At 37.7% G+C, this 18,175-nt stretch overlaps 1 protein-coding gene across 1 annotated transcript; it reads left to right on the forward strand.

Moving 5' to 3' along the window:
* Nucleotides 1–143: 143 nt before the first annotated feature.
* On the forward strand, nucleotides 144–6,200 carry LOC128224353 (uncharacterized). Its single transcript, XM_052934170.1, has 2 exons — nucleotides 144–252; nucleotides 4,119–6,200. Exon 2 carries the CDS (start codon nucleotides 4,122–4,124, stop codon nucleotides 6,198–6,200), a length of 2,079 nt encoding a protein of 692 aa, XP_052790130.1. The 5' UTR covers nucleotides 144–252; nucleotides 4,119–4,121.
* The last annotated feature ends 11,975 nt before the right edge of the window (nucleotides 6,201–18,175 follow it).

The raw sequence follows: 18,175 nt of genomic DNA on the forward strand, positions 1-18,175 counted from the left end.
TTGTTATGTTTTTCATTTTTTTTTTATATTTTATATAAATATTTTACACGTAACACCAAGCATGACAAATCAAGCTTAAAATAGAAATTATGAAGTTTTACATTTAAACCAACCGTCTCAAACTATGACGTGAAAGCTAAAAATAGATATTGACAAATTTCAAAGGTGTACTTTCGATTGAGTTCTTCTTCTATTACGTTTTAATTTCTTTACAAGGATTGATGTAAATAACACGAAAACTTTGTTATCCAGGTAAAGATGTTTTCGCATTTTTGTTATAATCTATGTTTAACATATAAATCATTTGTCGCGTTTAAAGATTGTGAATTCAATATTCGTATATAAAGAAATGATTGTTGCTTTCTTTGTTTACATATATGGTGAAAATTGCCCTGTATCGATTTGTTGTGTGCTGAAGGTTATTTAAAATAATGTTTTGTTTATATAGTATTCGAATTTGCTTAAAGGTAAAACTTCTTAAGTAAGTTGCTAACACAAGGACAATACGGGGACAACCCCAGTAGCCGAACATTGTAAGTTGCTAACACAGGTACAATACGGGTAGAGTCCCAGTATCCGAACATGGTAAGTTGCTAACACAGGTACAATACGGGAACAGACCCAGTATCCGAACATGGTAAGTTGCTAACACAGGTAAAAAAAGGGTCGAGTCCCAGTATCCGAACATGGTTAGTTGCTAACACAGGTACAAAACGGGTAGAGTCCCAGTTTCCGAACATGGTTAGTTGCTAACACAGGTACAATATGGGTAGAGTCCCAGTAGCCGAACGTGGTTAGTTGCTAACAGAGGTACAATACGGGTAGAGTCCCAGTAGCCGAACATTGGTAAGTTGCTTACACAGGTACAGTACGGGTAGAGTCCCAGTATCCGAACATGGTTAGTTGCTAACACAGGTACAGTACGGGTAGAGACCCAGTAGCCGAACATGGTTAGGTGCTAACACAGGTACAATACGGGTAGAGTCCCAGTAGCCGAACATGGTAAGTTGCTTACACAGCTACAATACGGATACAGTCCCAGTATCCGATCATAGTAAGTTGCTAACACAGGTACAATACGGGTAAAACACAGTATCCGAACATGGTAAGTTGCTAACAGAGATACAATACGGGTACAATCCCAGTATCCGAACATGGTAAATTGCTTACACAGGTACAATACGGGTACAGTCCCAGTATCTGAACATGGAAAGTTGCTTACACAGGTACAATACGGGTACAGTCCCAGTATCTGAACATGGTAAGTTGCTTACACAGGTACAATACGGGTACAGTTCCAGTCTCCGAACATGGTAGGTTGCTTACATAGCTACAATACGGGTATAGTTCCAGTATCCGAACATTTTTAAGTTGCTTACACAGGTACTTTAAGGGGACAGTCCCAGTAGCCGAACATGGTATATTGCTAACACAGGTACAATACGGATACAGTCCCAGTATCCGAACATTGTATGTTGCTTACACAGGTACAATTTTGGTACAGTCCCAGTATCCGAACATGGTAAGTTTCTTACACAAGAACAATACGTGTATAGTCCCAGTATCCGAACATGGTAAGTTGCTTTCACAGGCACAATAAGGGTACACTCCCAGTATCCGAACATGGTAAGTTGCTTACACAAGTTCAATACGGGTACAGTCCCAGTATCCAAACATGGTAAGTTGCTAACACAAGTACAATACGGGTATAGTCCCAGTATTCGGTAAGTTGCTTACACAGGTATAAAACGGATACAGTCCCAGTATCCGAACATGGTAAGTTGCTTGTTCAGGTGCAATACGGGTATAGTCCCAGTAGCCGACCATGGTAAGTTGCTTACACAGGTACAATACGGGTACAGTCCCTGTAGCCGAACATGGTGAGTTGTTTACACAGGTACAATACGGGTACAGTCTATGTAGCCGAACTTGGTAAGGTGCTAACACAGGTACAATACGGGTAGAGTCCCAGTATCCGAAATGGTTAGTTGCTAACACAGGTACAAAACGGGTCAAGTCCCAGTATCAGAACATGGTTAGTTGCTAACACAGGTACAATACGGATAGAGTCCCAGTGTCCGAACATGGTTAGTTGCTAACACAGGTACAATACGGGAACAGACCCAGTATCCAAGCATGGTAAGTTGCTAACACAGGTAAAATACGGGTACAGTCCCAGTATCCGAACATGGTAAGTTGCTTACACAGGTACAATACGGGTAGAGTCCCAGTATCCGAACATTGTTAGTTGCTAACACAGGTACATTATGGGTAGAGTCCCAGTAGCCGAACACGTTAAGTTGCTTACACAGCTACAATACGGATACTGTCCCAGTATCCGAACATAATAAATTGCTAACACAGGTACAGTACGGGTAAAAACCCAGTATCCGAACAAGGTAAGTTGCTAACAGAGATACAATACGGGTAGAGTCCCAGTATCGGAACATGGTAAGTTGCTTACACAGGTACAATACGGGTACAGTCCCAGTATCTGAACATGGTAAGTTGCTTATACAGGTACTATACGGGTACAGTCCCAGTATCCGAACATGGTAAGTTGCTTACACAGGTACAATACGGGTACAGTTTCAGTGTCCGAACATGGTAAGTTGCTTACACAGCTACAATACGGGTACAGTTCCAGTATCCGAACATGCTAAGTTGCATACACATGTACATTACGGGGACACCCCAGTATCCGAAAATAGTAAGTTGCTTACACAGGTACAATACCGGGACACCCCCGGTATCCCAACTAGGTAAGGTGCTAACACAGGTACAATAAGGGGACAGTCCCAGTAGCCGAACATGGTATGTTGCTAACACAGGTACAATAGTGATACAGTTGCTTACACAGATACAATACGGGTACAGTCCCAGTATCCGAACATGGTAAATTGCTTACACAGGTACAATACGGGGACAATCCCAGTATCCGAACATGGTAAGTTGCTTACAAAGGTACAATAAGGGGACAGTCCCAGTAGCCGAACATGGTATGTTGATAACACAGGTACAATACGGATACAGTTGCTTACACAGATACAATACGGGTACAGTCCCAGTATCCGAACATGGTTAGTTGCTAACACAGGTACAATACGGGTCGAGTCCCAGTATCCGAACATGGTTAGTTGCTAACACAGGTGCAATACGGGTAGAGTCCCAGTATCCGAACATGGTAAGTTGCTTACACACGTAAAATACTGGTAGAGTCCCAGTAGCCGAACTTGGTAAGGTGCTAACACATGTACAATACGGGTAGAGTCCCAGTATCCGAACATGGTAAGTTGCTTACACAGATACAATACGGGTCGAGTCCCAGTATCCGAACATCGTTAGTTGCTAACACAGATACAATGCGGGTCGAGTCCCAGTATCCGAACATGTTTAGTTGCTAACACAGGTACAATTCGGGTACAGTCTCAGTATCCGAACATGGTTAGTTGCTTACACAGGTACAATACGGGGACAATCCTAGTGCTCGAACGTGGTAAGATGCTAACACAGGTACAATACGGGGACAATCCTAGTAGCCGAACGTGGTAAGTTCCTAACACAGGTACAATACGGGGACAATCCTAGTAGCCGAACGTGGTAAGTTCCTAACACAGGTACAATACGGGGACAATCCTAGTATCCGAACATGGTAAGTTGCTAACACAGGTACAATACAGGGACAATCCTAGTTGCAGAACGTGGTTAGTATCTAACACAGGTACAATACGGGTACAGTCCCAGAAGCCGAACATGGTAAGTTGCTAACACAGGTACAATACGGGTACAGTACCAGTAACCGAACATGGTCGGTTCCTAACACAGGAACAAACAGGTAGAGTTCTTGTATCTGATCATGGTAATTTGCTTACAGAGGTACAATACAGGTAGAGTTCTTGTATCCGAACATGGTAAGTTGCTAAGACAGGTACATAGACACAATAGTTTTTGGTTAAATATCGCTAAAAGAGAGTACATTATTTAAGAAAACTGCTGCACACACTTTTGTTTGTTCACTGTTGTTGCTATATTTACACTTATATATGAAACTGAAATCAAAACCATCGTATCAATCTTTATAAAATACATATACGACCGCATCATTCGCATATTTTTAGACAATGGACCGTGACCCAGAAGGCCAGCATGTGATGTCCCTGAGGCTGTCCAGAGTTCTAAGGGACATCGGCGTGACCAAACAGATGGTGGCTCGGAGGAGGAGGACATACTCGATACATGAGAAGATGATGAATGTTATTACATACATCGACAATGATCGTTGGATTAAAAACGCGTTTGTATTCGGTAGCCAATCGGAAGGGACAACGACTCTAGGCATGAAATCAGATAGAGATATTCTACAATGTATGAACGATTTCAGTGTGATAATAGACTGGGCAGACTGGGAGCCAGGGAAGAGGTGTCTTTTGGTGATAAAGAACGATCGTTCTCCGCCCCAGCACTGTTGTATACAGATTGTAAAACGTGACTGTCCACTGCCTGAAACACTGAATAATGTGAACGCAAAATGGGATGTCGAAGAAACTATGGATGGCAGGGTGTTGTTGAAAAACACTTTTATAGATAGTGTGATAAAGCAAAACTTTGGTCGGTTATTTAGGAAACAAGGGCCATCAAGAAGTAATAGCAAAGATTTAGACTACATAAACGCGTTTAGATACAATGGACCGCTGTTCGAATGCAATTTCCTATTCACAAGACCAAAGCCTGGTCACTGGCCAAGACCTGAAATACTCACAAAGGCACGTCATTGTAAAACATTCCTCGTCCCACAAGGACACGCCGAGAGTGATCAGTCAAAACTGGAATGGAGGTTTTCTACGTCACTGATTGAAAGACTGCTCATGTTTGATCTCAATATTCTGAAAATACAGGTTTATACATTTCTAAAGATCTTACGAAAGTCTTTCTTCAAACCGTTAGTTGGTGATAGACTGAGCACGTTTCATTTCAAAACCGCTTTTTTGTTCACTCTAGAGGCATATCCTCCAGAGATCTGGCAGGAACGTAACCTGCTGCAGTGTGTTATAAACTGCCTAAAAACTCTTCAACGTTGGTTCAACCTTCGACACTGTCCACATTACACGATCTCGGGAGTGGACCTATTTGTGGGAAAACTGAGAAAATGGGAGTTTTCTCTTCTATCAACAGTTCTGTCTGACATGATAGACAACATCATGGACTACGTCTCCCAGATAGTAATGGACCAGATAGGGGAGAGGATCGTTGACAAATCCAGAGCAGTCAGTACAAGATATCAGAACACATTGGCTACAGTGATATACTGCTTCAGTGCAAATATAGTTGATATTTTCGATATTTATTTATACTCGACGACTAAAAGAAATAACATTTCCAAAACAAAGAACATTATCATAAAAATTCAGGAGATTCTAAATGAATCGGATATACGGTCAGAATTGCAACATGCAGTTAAATGGATGTATCAATACATTGCCACCATGGCGGCATCTGCGTGTCTTCACTGGAACCAACCAATACCGCCAGACATTTACCGCCTGTATGAGGCCTCCCTAGACTCTGACCTCACCTCTAGCAGATTAAAGTTGGCATCCATGATGTACTGCAGTGGTCAGTATGAGAGGGCGGAATTGGTGTTGGCCTACACGGAGGGACTGCTGCATGCCGATGTGTGGCAGTTTAGTCGATGTCCAGGAAGGTCGTTACCAGAGCCTTCTGAGAGGTTTCTACAAAAGGCTTATGAGATTCCTGTTTTAGAAGTGCTTAAACGACATGTTGCATGCAGCGTTGTTTTTAATTCATTAGAGGTATGCTGTGTACCCTGGTTCCTAGTATACGAGATGCATAGAACGATTCGTCCTAAAGATTTTCACCACAGAAATCCAATACATGAAAAATGGATTGACCTTGTAGTGATTGACTCCAAACCATTCATGTTCTACCTGCAGTACCTCACATTCAGACAACTTGGAGAACAAGAAAGAAGACGGGAAGCACTACACAAGTTACACAACTATGTTTGTGTTGAGAGTCGAGGGCGTGGAAATATAGAGACAGCCCTCCATGTACTTGGTCACTGCTATGAACTGGAGAACCAATATGATGTGGCATGGACATGCTATAGAAAATCCCTCAAACTCTTCCCCTATAACAACGCAGCTAGATGGCATATCATGAGACTCCTCCAGCAGTCATAAAGAATAGATTAGAAGTACATAGCATATCATCCAAAATATGTTATCTTCGATAATCCAAATTACATTTATCAAAGGGTTGTCATCTCTATTGCTACGCAAGTGCAATTGGTGACATAATAACAATTAAACGAACTTCAAGATGTTTCATCGATAACAATTATTTGTTTCGGACATTACATCTTTAGTCGAAAACATACAAATGCATATACATATATTGAACCGTTTTGTAATTATTCCTAATGAATTGACTTGCCCCTAATATTTAATACAGAAACAGGAAAATTGTTTTTAAGAATTCATATAAAGCAGATTCAAGTCTGACTCTGAATATATTCAGACAAATACATTTCAATTTAGAGAAAGTCTCCGTAATTGTTTGCATTGCTTTTTATATAGATTTTCTATATTCAAAACAATAAAACATTTGAGTGAAACTAACTAGATCAACAACTACCAATACTCTGTAAATGAACGAAATTCTCAATACAATGCTTTATTTTGTCATTGAAATCCAATCTTGGTGCCTGTAAAAAAATGTTTGTTGGTTTAAACACATTTTTTTTCAATATATGTATCAATATCAGCTTGCAACAGTATTTGTGATTTATGATACGATTTTATAAATGATGTATTGTAACGGAATAAAAACAAAAAAGCAGAGCTTATTATCTCCCTCTTCGGGAATAATCTGCATTCAAATATTAATTGATTCCTGTTTAACCACCGTTGGTTCATGAATGAAGAGTTATCGTTTACGGATTTAAGATGAAGTATCCATTTTCCAGTTGTATTCTAAAAATGGTGAAAAGTGGAAAATGAAAGATAAAATAAACAGGTGAATGTGTCTACAATCATTGCCTATAGAACGAGAAAGTACAAGTATATACATGTAATAATATCATAAATTATATAAAATCAAATAACAAAGAAATTGCTCTGTTTAAAATAACTCAAAATAGCCCATCTCATGTCCGATGTCAGTTCAAAAAAGAACAAAAACTACATATTGACAGAAAATGTCTCAAAGCAGACAATGAGACAAAGCAAACCATGAGACGAGACGAGCATGAGACAAGACAAACCATGAGATTAAGCGAACCATGAGACAAATCAAACCATGAGACGAGACAAACCATGGGACGAGACAGACAATGAGACAAAGCAAACCATAAGACAAGACAGACAATGAGACGAGACAGAAAATGAGACAAAGCAAACTATGAGACAAGACAAACCATGACACGAGACAGACAATGAGACGAGACAGACAATGAGACAAAGCAAACCATGAGACGAGACAGACAATGAGACGAGACAGACAATGAGACAAAGCAAACCATTAGACGAGACAATCCATTAGACGAGACAGACAATGAGACAAAGCAAACCATGAGACAAGACAAATCATGAGACGAGACAGACAATGAGACATAGCAAACCATGAGACGAGACAAACCATGAGACGAGGCAGACAATGAGACAAAGCAAACCAGTAGACAAGACAGAACATGAGTGGAGACAGAACATGAGACAAAGCAAACCATGAGACAAGACAGAACATGAGACAAGACAGACAATGAGACAATGCAAACCATGAGACAAGACAAACCATGAGACGAGACAGACAATGAGACAAAGCAAACCATGAGACGAGAGAGACAATGAGACAAAGCAAACTATGAGACGAGACAGACCATGAGACGAGACAGACAATGAGACAAAGCAAACCATGAGACGAGACAAACCATAAGACGAGACAGACAATGAGACAAAGCAAACCATGGGACAAGACAAATCATGAGACGAGACAGACAATGAGACATAGCAAACCATGAGACGAGACAAACCATGAGACGAGACAGACAATGAGACAAAGCAAACCAGTAGACAAGACAGAACATGAGTGGAGACAGAACATGAGACAAAGCAAACCATGAGACAAGACAGAACATGAGACGAGACAGACAATAAGACAAAGCAAACCATGAGACGAGACAGAACATGAGACGAGACAGATCATGAGACAACACGAGATAGGGCACAAAATTGGCCCATAAAATGTAACCTTTGAATATTGTGACAACTATAAGACCATAGTAACAGTGGTTACACTGGTTTATTGTAAGGCGTGTAATTTTCGATGTAACCGATGTAACCGGTTGTAACCAATGTAACCGCGTAACCTGCAATTTCAGAAAGAAAAAAAAAAACACTTTTTCATTTTTTTCAAAAACTTTGCTGTAACTCATTGTAACTAATGTAACCGTATAACTCTGATCGTAATACGATTTTTTGTGGTTGAACTTTGACTTTTGTTTTCATTGTTTATAATATGTTATATTTATTTGCCTGTAACCCATGTAACAATAACGTGAGAAGGGTTACAAAATTCGAAGCTCTCATTTTATGGGCCGATTTTTGGCGCTAATTGGACAACACAGAATATGAGACAACAAAGACCATAAGACGAGACAGAAAAAAATGAGACAAGACAGAACATGAGACAACACAGACCATGAAACAAGACAGACAATGAGACAAGACAGAACATGCCATGAGACAACACAGACCATAAGACGAGACAGAAAAAAAGAGACAAGACAGAACATGAGACAACACAGAACATGAGACAATGCAGAACTTGAGACAAGACAGAAAATGAGACAAGACAGAACATGAGACAACACAAAACATAAGACAAGATCAAACATGAGGCAACACAAAACATGAGACAACACAGAACATGAGACAATACAGAACATGAGACGACACAGAACATGAGACAAATCAGAACATAAGACAACACAAAACATGAGACAAATCAGAACATGAGACAACACAAAACATAAGACAACACAATGTCTTTGCATATCTGGGTAACGTATGGCACATTATACATATACTTGGATGACGTAATGCACAATAAACATACATACCTTGCTGACGTACTGCACATTAGGCACATACCTGAAAGACTTAAAACACTGAATTGAAGTTCACAAGAACCCCTACCCATACAAGATATCTTTCGCAATGTCTGTAATATGAACTCATATTTACGTATTACTGTACAATACTTAGCCAGGCAAAGAAAGTTACTGTATATGTACATCAATGCATTAACATAATATAACTGTCCATTTATGTATCTGTTTTTACTTTAAAGATTATTTTCATAAAAGATGCATGTTTTTCAACTTGTTTATAATTCATATGATGCTAACGGCTAAACAAAGTTATATAAAACTATTATTTACAGTGATATATGATCATACTTTTAAAGGAACGATGCACTATAATAAATGCATTAACTTCTGCTTATGATATAATCAATTCTTAGGTTTAATGACTTTTGTTTACATTTTTTATTGAGTTTATGAATGTCATCCCTTGTCGGTGAGAACACTGTTAAGTAATTTCAAAGGGGAGTAACTGCCGTGTAGTCAACCCTATCGATAAGACCAGACCTTCGAAAGTGTTGTCTGTCGCGCTTCTCTATAAATAAATCACAACAACTGGATAAGCTGTTCAAATGAATTAAACAATTGTTTATGTGTTATCTTCAAGTGTGCTAAGGAATGACAAATATTTATTTTCTGTCATTTACAATGTTCTTATGTATTTCAAAAAAATGGTGTCATTAATATTTTAACAAAAACAATGTACGATTAATTTACCCGGCTGAATTCACATGATCCTGAAAAAAAAAATCAAACAAGACAGCCAAAGTTGCAGTATGCCTACTTGACCACATGATCCTAAAACAGCATATTTCGCAGTAACAAATTAAGCACCTCAGAACGCCAAGAATGCACCAGATTGCACCATGGTTTTCAAACATTTTCGAGCCCCCACCCCACCCCAAACCCACCCCCAGCTATAAATCACCAAAATTAGAGGTTTAGCTACGTCCCTCATTATTGGTGCGGACAGATTGTTAGTTTGCGTTTCAAAGTTTTCTGTAGCCCGAAGAGAGATCACCCTTACAGGCATGTTGCGGTCGGATCATCCGGTTACTCCCCATACACTGTATTGTTAATGAACAACCTTAATTCATCTGATACAAAAGATGACAATGTCCATGTGCGTTTCACGGCATTTTAAGAGATCACAACAAATACATTGTATTATTAGATATTAAGATAAAATAAAGTGTGGCAAATCATTAGGAGTGTTAAGACGGTTCGAATCTTTAAGAAGTTCATATGTACTAAAATAGTGTCTTTAAGTACACGATTTGCAACAAAGAGTTTAAAGGTTGAATTATCTTCCAGCTTATGTAAGAGTCCTTGTGGGCGATCAGTTTAAGTTTTTGTTGCGAGGGTTCGCTCCGTAATAAAACGAGGGTTTTCATACATTAATCATATTTTTGTCTGCAATGTTGGTATCAAAGAGTACACTACTTATAATGTTTTTGTTTTCAAATACTTTGCCGTGAAAAATTAAACTTGGCCCAAAAACATGAGCGAGTCCCTTTAAATAGCAAGTTTGTTTATTATGTGATTTTATAAACACTGATATATTTCCACAGCGTAACACCGTGATATTTTTTTCACACTGTATAGAGTCAAATTGTTACTGTTGGTGTTTATGAGCTATAGCTCATAATGGCGGCTACCTCCACGCCAAAGGCACGGCCTTCGATGTCGATAGCAGTAAAGCGCTTCCATGATCTACCGGCTCCGACTCTTCCGTTGACGACCTTTCCTACCTCGAAAACCGACACGGGAAGGGTCCAGTCAGCTTCCAATGCCAATTATAGCTTAAACTTACACCAAAGCCTTTGATGAAGTCAAAAGCACTGCTAGTGCTGAACGGCTTAAGCGATGTTTCCTTCTGTGTGTTATTCAAAACCGATCATATGGATTATAGCATGGCACTCGTGCTAAGGCCTGCCCGTCCACACACCCAACCTACCGACACATCCGCCATCCCACTTATCACTCACCACTCAAAACAAACTCACAACCAAACCCACCCACCATACTGTTGAAGTGTATTCCATGAGTAGTAGAATACAACCGGCATCATAGCAAAAATATGTTATTAAGATTCAATATATACTTTTATTCTAGTGTGTTATTTTATTATGCCCATCAACTTTTAAGAGAGCATAACTGTAGTATAGAAAATCAATTAACAAAGCTAGTATATCAATTCATTTACAAATGCACATAGTTAAACCAATTATCCGTACAAGCACTGTATGGAAATAAGAATCATTAGAATGTTTATAAGCATATGGCATACAAATGTTTTGTATTTACACATATACAAAGCAATACAGAAGAAAATGACCCAGCTTACAAAGAGGTTGGAGCATGAACGTCAACATGCGTTTGCAAAATCAGAGGTATGAATTAATGGATAATGATATACGATAAATGTTCTTCCATCCTGCATATAATGCTACTGGTTATGTTTCGTCTCCATTTAGCTAATTTTGCTGCTAGATCAGCGAAGCCGGAAGGGAGAAAACCGGCCTGAATTGATTATGAATTGTACATCTGAATTTTCTCCCCTGTATTATCTTATTTATAGAATTATGTATCAATGAGGGCAAAACAAGATCTTTAATAAAGAGTTTTCCAGTGTATAGGAGTTTACCCCATTCATATCCGTGTTTAATATGTGTGATTTACTGTTACTTACGCAAAATGTTACTTATCATCTCTACATGGACTCAGTTGAATTTGTGGTCTAAACTCAAGCCTAATGAGGGCAAAAGATGAAAGTGGCACTTGGTCTTTTAAGGGTAAGCATTAACATTGTGCTCTGTAGTTCTAGGTGAAGGGTTGACGAAAGCCTTATCACAACTGAGAAATCCAACGATGAATTAAAAGACACTGAGTTCTTTCTAAGTTACAAATAAGACAAAGTCTAAGATAAAAGCGGCACTGGATCTTCTAAAATTGTACTCTGTAGCTCTGCCGTAATATGTGGGATTATTCCCTTTAAACCAACATTTCTGAAAATCAAGATGGCCGCTCCTTTGAGGATTCCAATACTGAACTTTGCAAATTTCTCAATGACAACTTACAAGTACGTGAAGTTTAGTTTGAACGCGTTCCCGATCGAGGGTCACCCCGGCGTGCACAGCGTATAGACGGACCGCATTCCATTTTGGCCAAATTCTTCTTCTGAGTATACGCCGAAGCGGTTACAAACTGAAGGGCACACACTGAGACGGCATACATGGTCAATTATCTGAAAAATTAAAAGTCTACCCCGTTATACAACGTCACCTAAAGAATGAAAATAAGGGTTACGACCTGAACGTTCCGGGCACGCGATGTTAGCCTCCTAGCCGGGACGCAGCAAGTTTTCGGTTATAAATCAGCAATGGTGTTGACATTTGGAATTCTTCTGCATCAGTTTTTATGGGTTAAACTCTAAAATGAATGTCCCTGTGCTCAAATTGAAGAAGCAATTAAACATTTGAAGAATGATAAGGCTAGTATCGAAACTATGGTTTAAATGAACGTATTAATCATGGATACAATACCCGAAAAGATGTTAAGGTTAACGTTTTGATATCATTTTTGATAAAGGTTTAATACCACAAAACTGAAACTTTGGTGTGTTCAATCCATTTTTTGTTTAAAAATAAAGGAGATATGTCTAAACCAGCTAACTATAGGCCAATAACTTTACTGCGTTACTTCGGTAAATTATTTACTCTAATTTCAAATTGCAGACTTCAAAAAAATGTAATTGAACATGATTTTTAAGTGATTGTCAATCTGGTTTTAGATTGGAATATTTAACAGAGACAATGTGATTGTACTTAATATGCTAAATAATAATTTGATTATATGACGAGAATATTTGCATAATTAAATGCATAAAATTTCCATGAAAAAAAACGACATGAAAAATTAGGAAACTTGATATGTCCCTAGAGTATAACAACGCATTGCGTGGATGTAGTTCTCTAGCACACCGGATAGGTATTTCCGGTGAATTCATCCGTGTTTGAAAACTTCATCTGGCACCTCCCACACTAACTTTGCAAAAACATATCTTCAAAGCAAAACAAAATAACCCTTAAAAGACGTCATACTGATGGAACTGAATGACGTATGCAGTGAATACAAATTACTGCGCGTCATTACGCCATAAACATCATCTCAAGCGCTTTTTGGTGAAAAAAATATCTTCCAAATATAACAAAATAACTTTTAAAAGAAGTGATACTGATAAAACTTACTGACGTAAGCAGTGAATAAGAATTACTGCGCGTCATGACGCCAGTTAACATTATCGCACGTGCTGTTTGGTAAAGTGAACAAAAATACACTTTGTATGTATTGTTTTCACAAATGTAATTTAAGGTTTGCTAGAAAACATATATATCATGTGTGTCTGTTCCGGATAGAAATATCCGACACTCGGGCACACTGCATAGCTGGTTACTCGGCAAGCCTCGCTACCTGGCAACGCAGATAACCTCGGGTCGGATTTAACATTGTCGCACGTGCTGTTTGGTAAAATGAACAAAAATGCACTTTTTTATGTATTGTTTTTACAAACAATGTAATTTAAGGTATGCTTGAAAACATATCTATCATGTATGTCAGTTCGATATATATATATTTGACCCTCGGGCACGCTGCGTAGCCGGTAGCTCGGCAAGCCTAGTTACCTGGCAATTTGTCCGTAATTAACTATTTAGTCGTTTATTTAAAAGATTTGAGCTTTGCCCGTAATTGATGCCTTTCTACTTGTTCATGGTCGTTCAATGTCAAAAACTTTAATTATTTAGGGTGTCAGTCATATCTACATTTCTTCACTATTTAATCTTAATTTGTTGGGGCATAGTTCTTTATCTAGCATAATTATCTTTTTAAAAATATGACGTGTTTTATTTCGTTTTCGATATTGAACTAAATGTCTGATATATCATGGAATTAAGTATTTGCTTTTTACAGACTCAAGTTTTAAAGCTTTGGCGTGCCAGTTTTATTAGTTATTTAATGACTGCGAAAAATGATGACATGTCCTGTTTCGTTAATTATTTTTAATCTCAACAACTCATATATCATGATACATATTTGTTCTTTGTATCAACAGTCCTCTCGACATATGCTTTGTTATGTCTGCTATTACTTATGCCGATTCTAATATATCAATTAGGATAAGATCTCTTCATTTGAAAGGTCCTGTGTTTCTTTCCTTTTTATAATTCTTCCACTTTAAATTTAAATTATCAAAGTAAAGCCATTGAATCGCTAAATTGTTTGCATTTTGTGAATGTTGAAATGAGACTGTTTAAACTTCTACATTATCGTTATAAATGAGTTGAAATTAAGTAGGCTATTGAACAACTGCATGATGTTTTGTAATAGTGAAATATTTCAATATATTTTATCAGGTATAGACAAACAGTCGAACAATCGTCTTGAAAATTAAGAATTTTGTGCAAATAATATGATCGTGATCTTATTGTAGTCAGTTACGTGTGTCACTTTGTAGCGGATACTAAAATATATATTCGCTGCTTTAATTTAGATGCCTGCATATATTTCACAGTTCAACTGACGAGTCATAACCCTCATTGACAAGCCTAATTCGGAACCAACAGTTAGCAACATGTACTGGTATGGCACCAAGTTGCTTTAAAAAAAGTGACATTTTCTCTGAAAAATGACATAATATTAGAAAATATACTAGCGAAGTGAAGTCGCTGCTGGCTTAAAAGTACAAGCGAAATAAAAAAAGTATATTCTGTTATTTGCTAAGTGAAAATACCTGTCTTCATAAAACTAGCTTTGCTACGATAAATGTGTTTGGTATTCAATTTACAATTTTGCTTACAGTTTTTCACATATAATATGCACAACTATATTTAAAAAAGCAGGAACCAACAACTCTGACAAAGGATACAATGCTACTACTGCTACTCTGCTACTCTGCTACTGCTTCTACTACTGCTTCTGAAACTGCTACTGCTACTACTACTACTACTACAACTACTACTACTACTACTACTACTACTACTACTACTACTACTACTACTACAACTACTACTACTACTACTACTACTACTACTACTACTACTACTACTACTACTACTACTACTACTACTACTACTACTACTTCTACTACTACTACTACTTCTACTACTACTACTACTACTACTACTACTACTACTACTACTACTACTACTACTACTACCACTACCACTACCACTACCACTACCTCTACTACTTCTACTTCTACTACTACTACTACTTCTACTACTACTACTACTACTACTACTACTACTACTACTACTACTACTACTACTACTACTACTACTACTACTACTACTACTACTACTACTACTACTACTTCTACTGCTACTACTACTGCTACTACTGCTACTACTGCTTCTACTGCTACTACTGCTACTGCTACTGCTGCTGCTGCTGCTGCTGCTGCTGCTGCTGCTTCTGCTACTGCTACTGCTACTGCTACTGCTTCTTCTACTGTTACTGCTACTGCTACTGCTACTGCTACTGCTACTACTACTACTACTTCTACTACTACTACTACTACTACTACTACTACTACTACTACTACTACTACTACTACTACTACTACTACTACTACTACTTCTATTACCTCTACTTCCTATAATTCATCTTAAGGTTTATAATTGCTACCCCAGTGTCTGACACATTGTCAACGCAAAACCTGACACAGGGAGTGTGTATGAAATTGTAATAGTAGACAGACCTTTAAAGGATCCGCGAAAGTTGAAAATGGTTCCAATGTCTCCTCTCGGCAATCCCCTACGTCGAGTCTAGTCTACATGACACCATCTAGCAAACACGTCCCTGAATACACGTCCGTCAACCGTCAAACAACACAAATCCAAGCAAATCAGAAATAAAAAATCAGACAGAAATTAAACATAGTAAAAGAAAATGTATTATTATAGAAAACTAAAGAGTCCTTCAAACAGTATGTAAATAAATAATTGAATGTTGTTGTTCTCTAAAAAGGAAGGCGCATGATTACCTGTTTATTCAAATTCAAAGTACAAATTACGGCTTTGGGTTTCATTTCAAACCATTCTTTCATTAACATTCAAAACACAAGCCTATCAATTTAATCTCAAAGATGTTTGCGCTTTATTCTAAATCAACCCAATAATCAAATAAGATGCTTTGATTTATCGTAAATATGTATTTTAGTTTATAATTCATATATTATTATATCAGAAGTATAGATGCACCAAGTATTTCATTTTGTATAAATAGTGACAGAAACGGATCGCAACAGATGTCATTGAATTTTAGTTCATTTTGCATTGATCTTATAATGAATGCTGCTACAATGCACACTCATCTCACATTATTACAGAACCAAAGTTAAGTTTGCTGGATAAACTGTACAGCAATGGACGTATCTGAACATGTTTCACACCTTTAACACGGAATTGTTTTCTCACCGTTCATGAGTGAACGGTTATACGGTTGACAAAACACTGCCATCTTAGCTGAACAAGAATGAAATGGCTTCCCGCAGAGATGTTTGCAAGATTATCGTATCCATCCGACTTCGATCAAGGACCGTCACTACATATTTGTCAATACTATAACTATGAAACATATATTTGCATGTATTTAATTTATTATCTGAATTCCACTAACCTCGGGCACTATTCTCTGGCGGGTAGGCTATTAAAGGTCAAATAGAATATCATTCGGATCCTTAAGGCTCCTTTAATCACCGCTTAATTAGTTTATTGCTTCCAAAATAAAATAGCATTTTGTTTTAAATGTAAAGATTGCAAGATTCCCAATAAATAGCTGTAATTGCATTAACTTTGTAATCGAATTTATTGTGACCCGTTGATTTTACTTCATTATAATATACTTTCATCACGTTTGTTTTAAAATAGCTTCAATTATGAAAATTAATTCTACACTCTCTCCTAGAGATACCAATGATAATAAAGGAAATAACCTCAAACAATGTACCTTTTGCCTAGTTTAAGCCTTCTATAGGTGACCCCTCCCCCCCCCCCCCCACACACACACCGAAATTGGGGTATAGTACACAACCTCTGTGTATTATTCTTAATCTACTTGCCTTGATCCCTTTTATCAGATCTCCAATCTGAGTATCCTGCAATGCAGCTTTGGGTGTTTCATTATAATATTGGACCCTAAATGGCCGTAAGCCAATAAACAAATATACAGGGAATTGACCCCTACTATGACAAAAGTGCAATTAGCAGAAGGTGACAGCAGGGGATTGATATACCAAACATTCCTTAAACTAGGCCTTTAAAGACTGTCAGAAAACTATACACTAAATTCAGTCCTTAATTTATTTAGCGAGATATTCAAACTGAAGAAATTCATGTCCACAATTCACATTATTGAAATATTAATTTCTAAAGGATTTAAGTATCTAAAAGGCTATATTATAAACGGCTCATGTTCAGCATGTTATTGTATAAAAATAATTGCGTCTGAGATCCTATTCAATAATCGTAATTGCTTGCGATTTCTTTTCAAAACCATATCCAATACTTGCCGACAGTTCTATTGTATCATATATTTAAACAGTTGACAGCCAATACAACTAATATCAATTGCAGTTTTAAATAATATTTGGTTGTCGTGCACCTAGTCACGGGTAATATTTTGCAGCTCTGTAATGTCATAAATATTTGTATACTTGGGCTCCAATCGCATGGCTTTTGCTACGAGTTTTAAAGCGCTTCTTATGGAGTAAAAGTTGAAAAGTTGAAGCTTCGTCTTAAATTAAGGCAAGCTTGTGCTGTTTTTCTCCATTATGTGTAGTTTTGTACAAACCAACGATATTTTTAACTTGATGTATGCTTCCAGCGACAAGAAATGTGCCGTAAAAAATCTCAAAGCTAACGAATGCATTGTCCTTCAACTACTGAACACATTATCATATATTGTTGTATGGTATGTTCTGTTTCTGTCGCATAACTCATGGGAAAGTCATAT

The sequence above is a fragment of the Mya arenaria genome, chromosome 17 (assembly GCF_026914265.1).
Source record: "Mya arenaria isolate MELC-2E11 chromosome 17, ASM2691426v1".
Lineage (NCBI taxonomy): Eukaryota > Metazoa > Mollusca > Bivalvia > Myida > Myidae > Mya > Mya arenaria.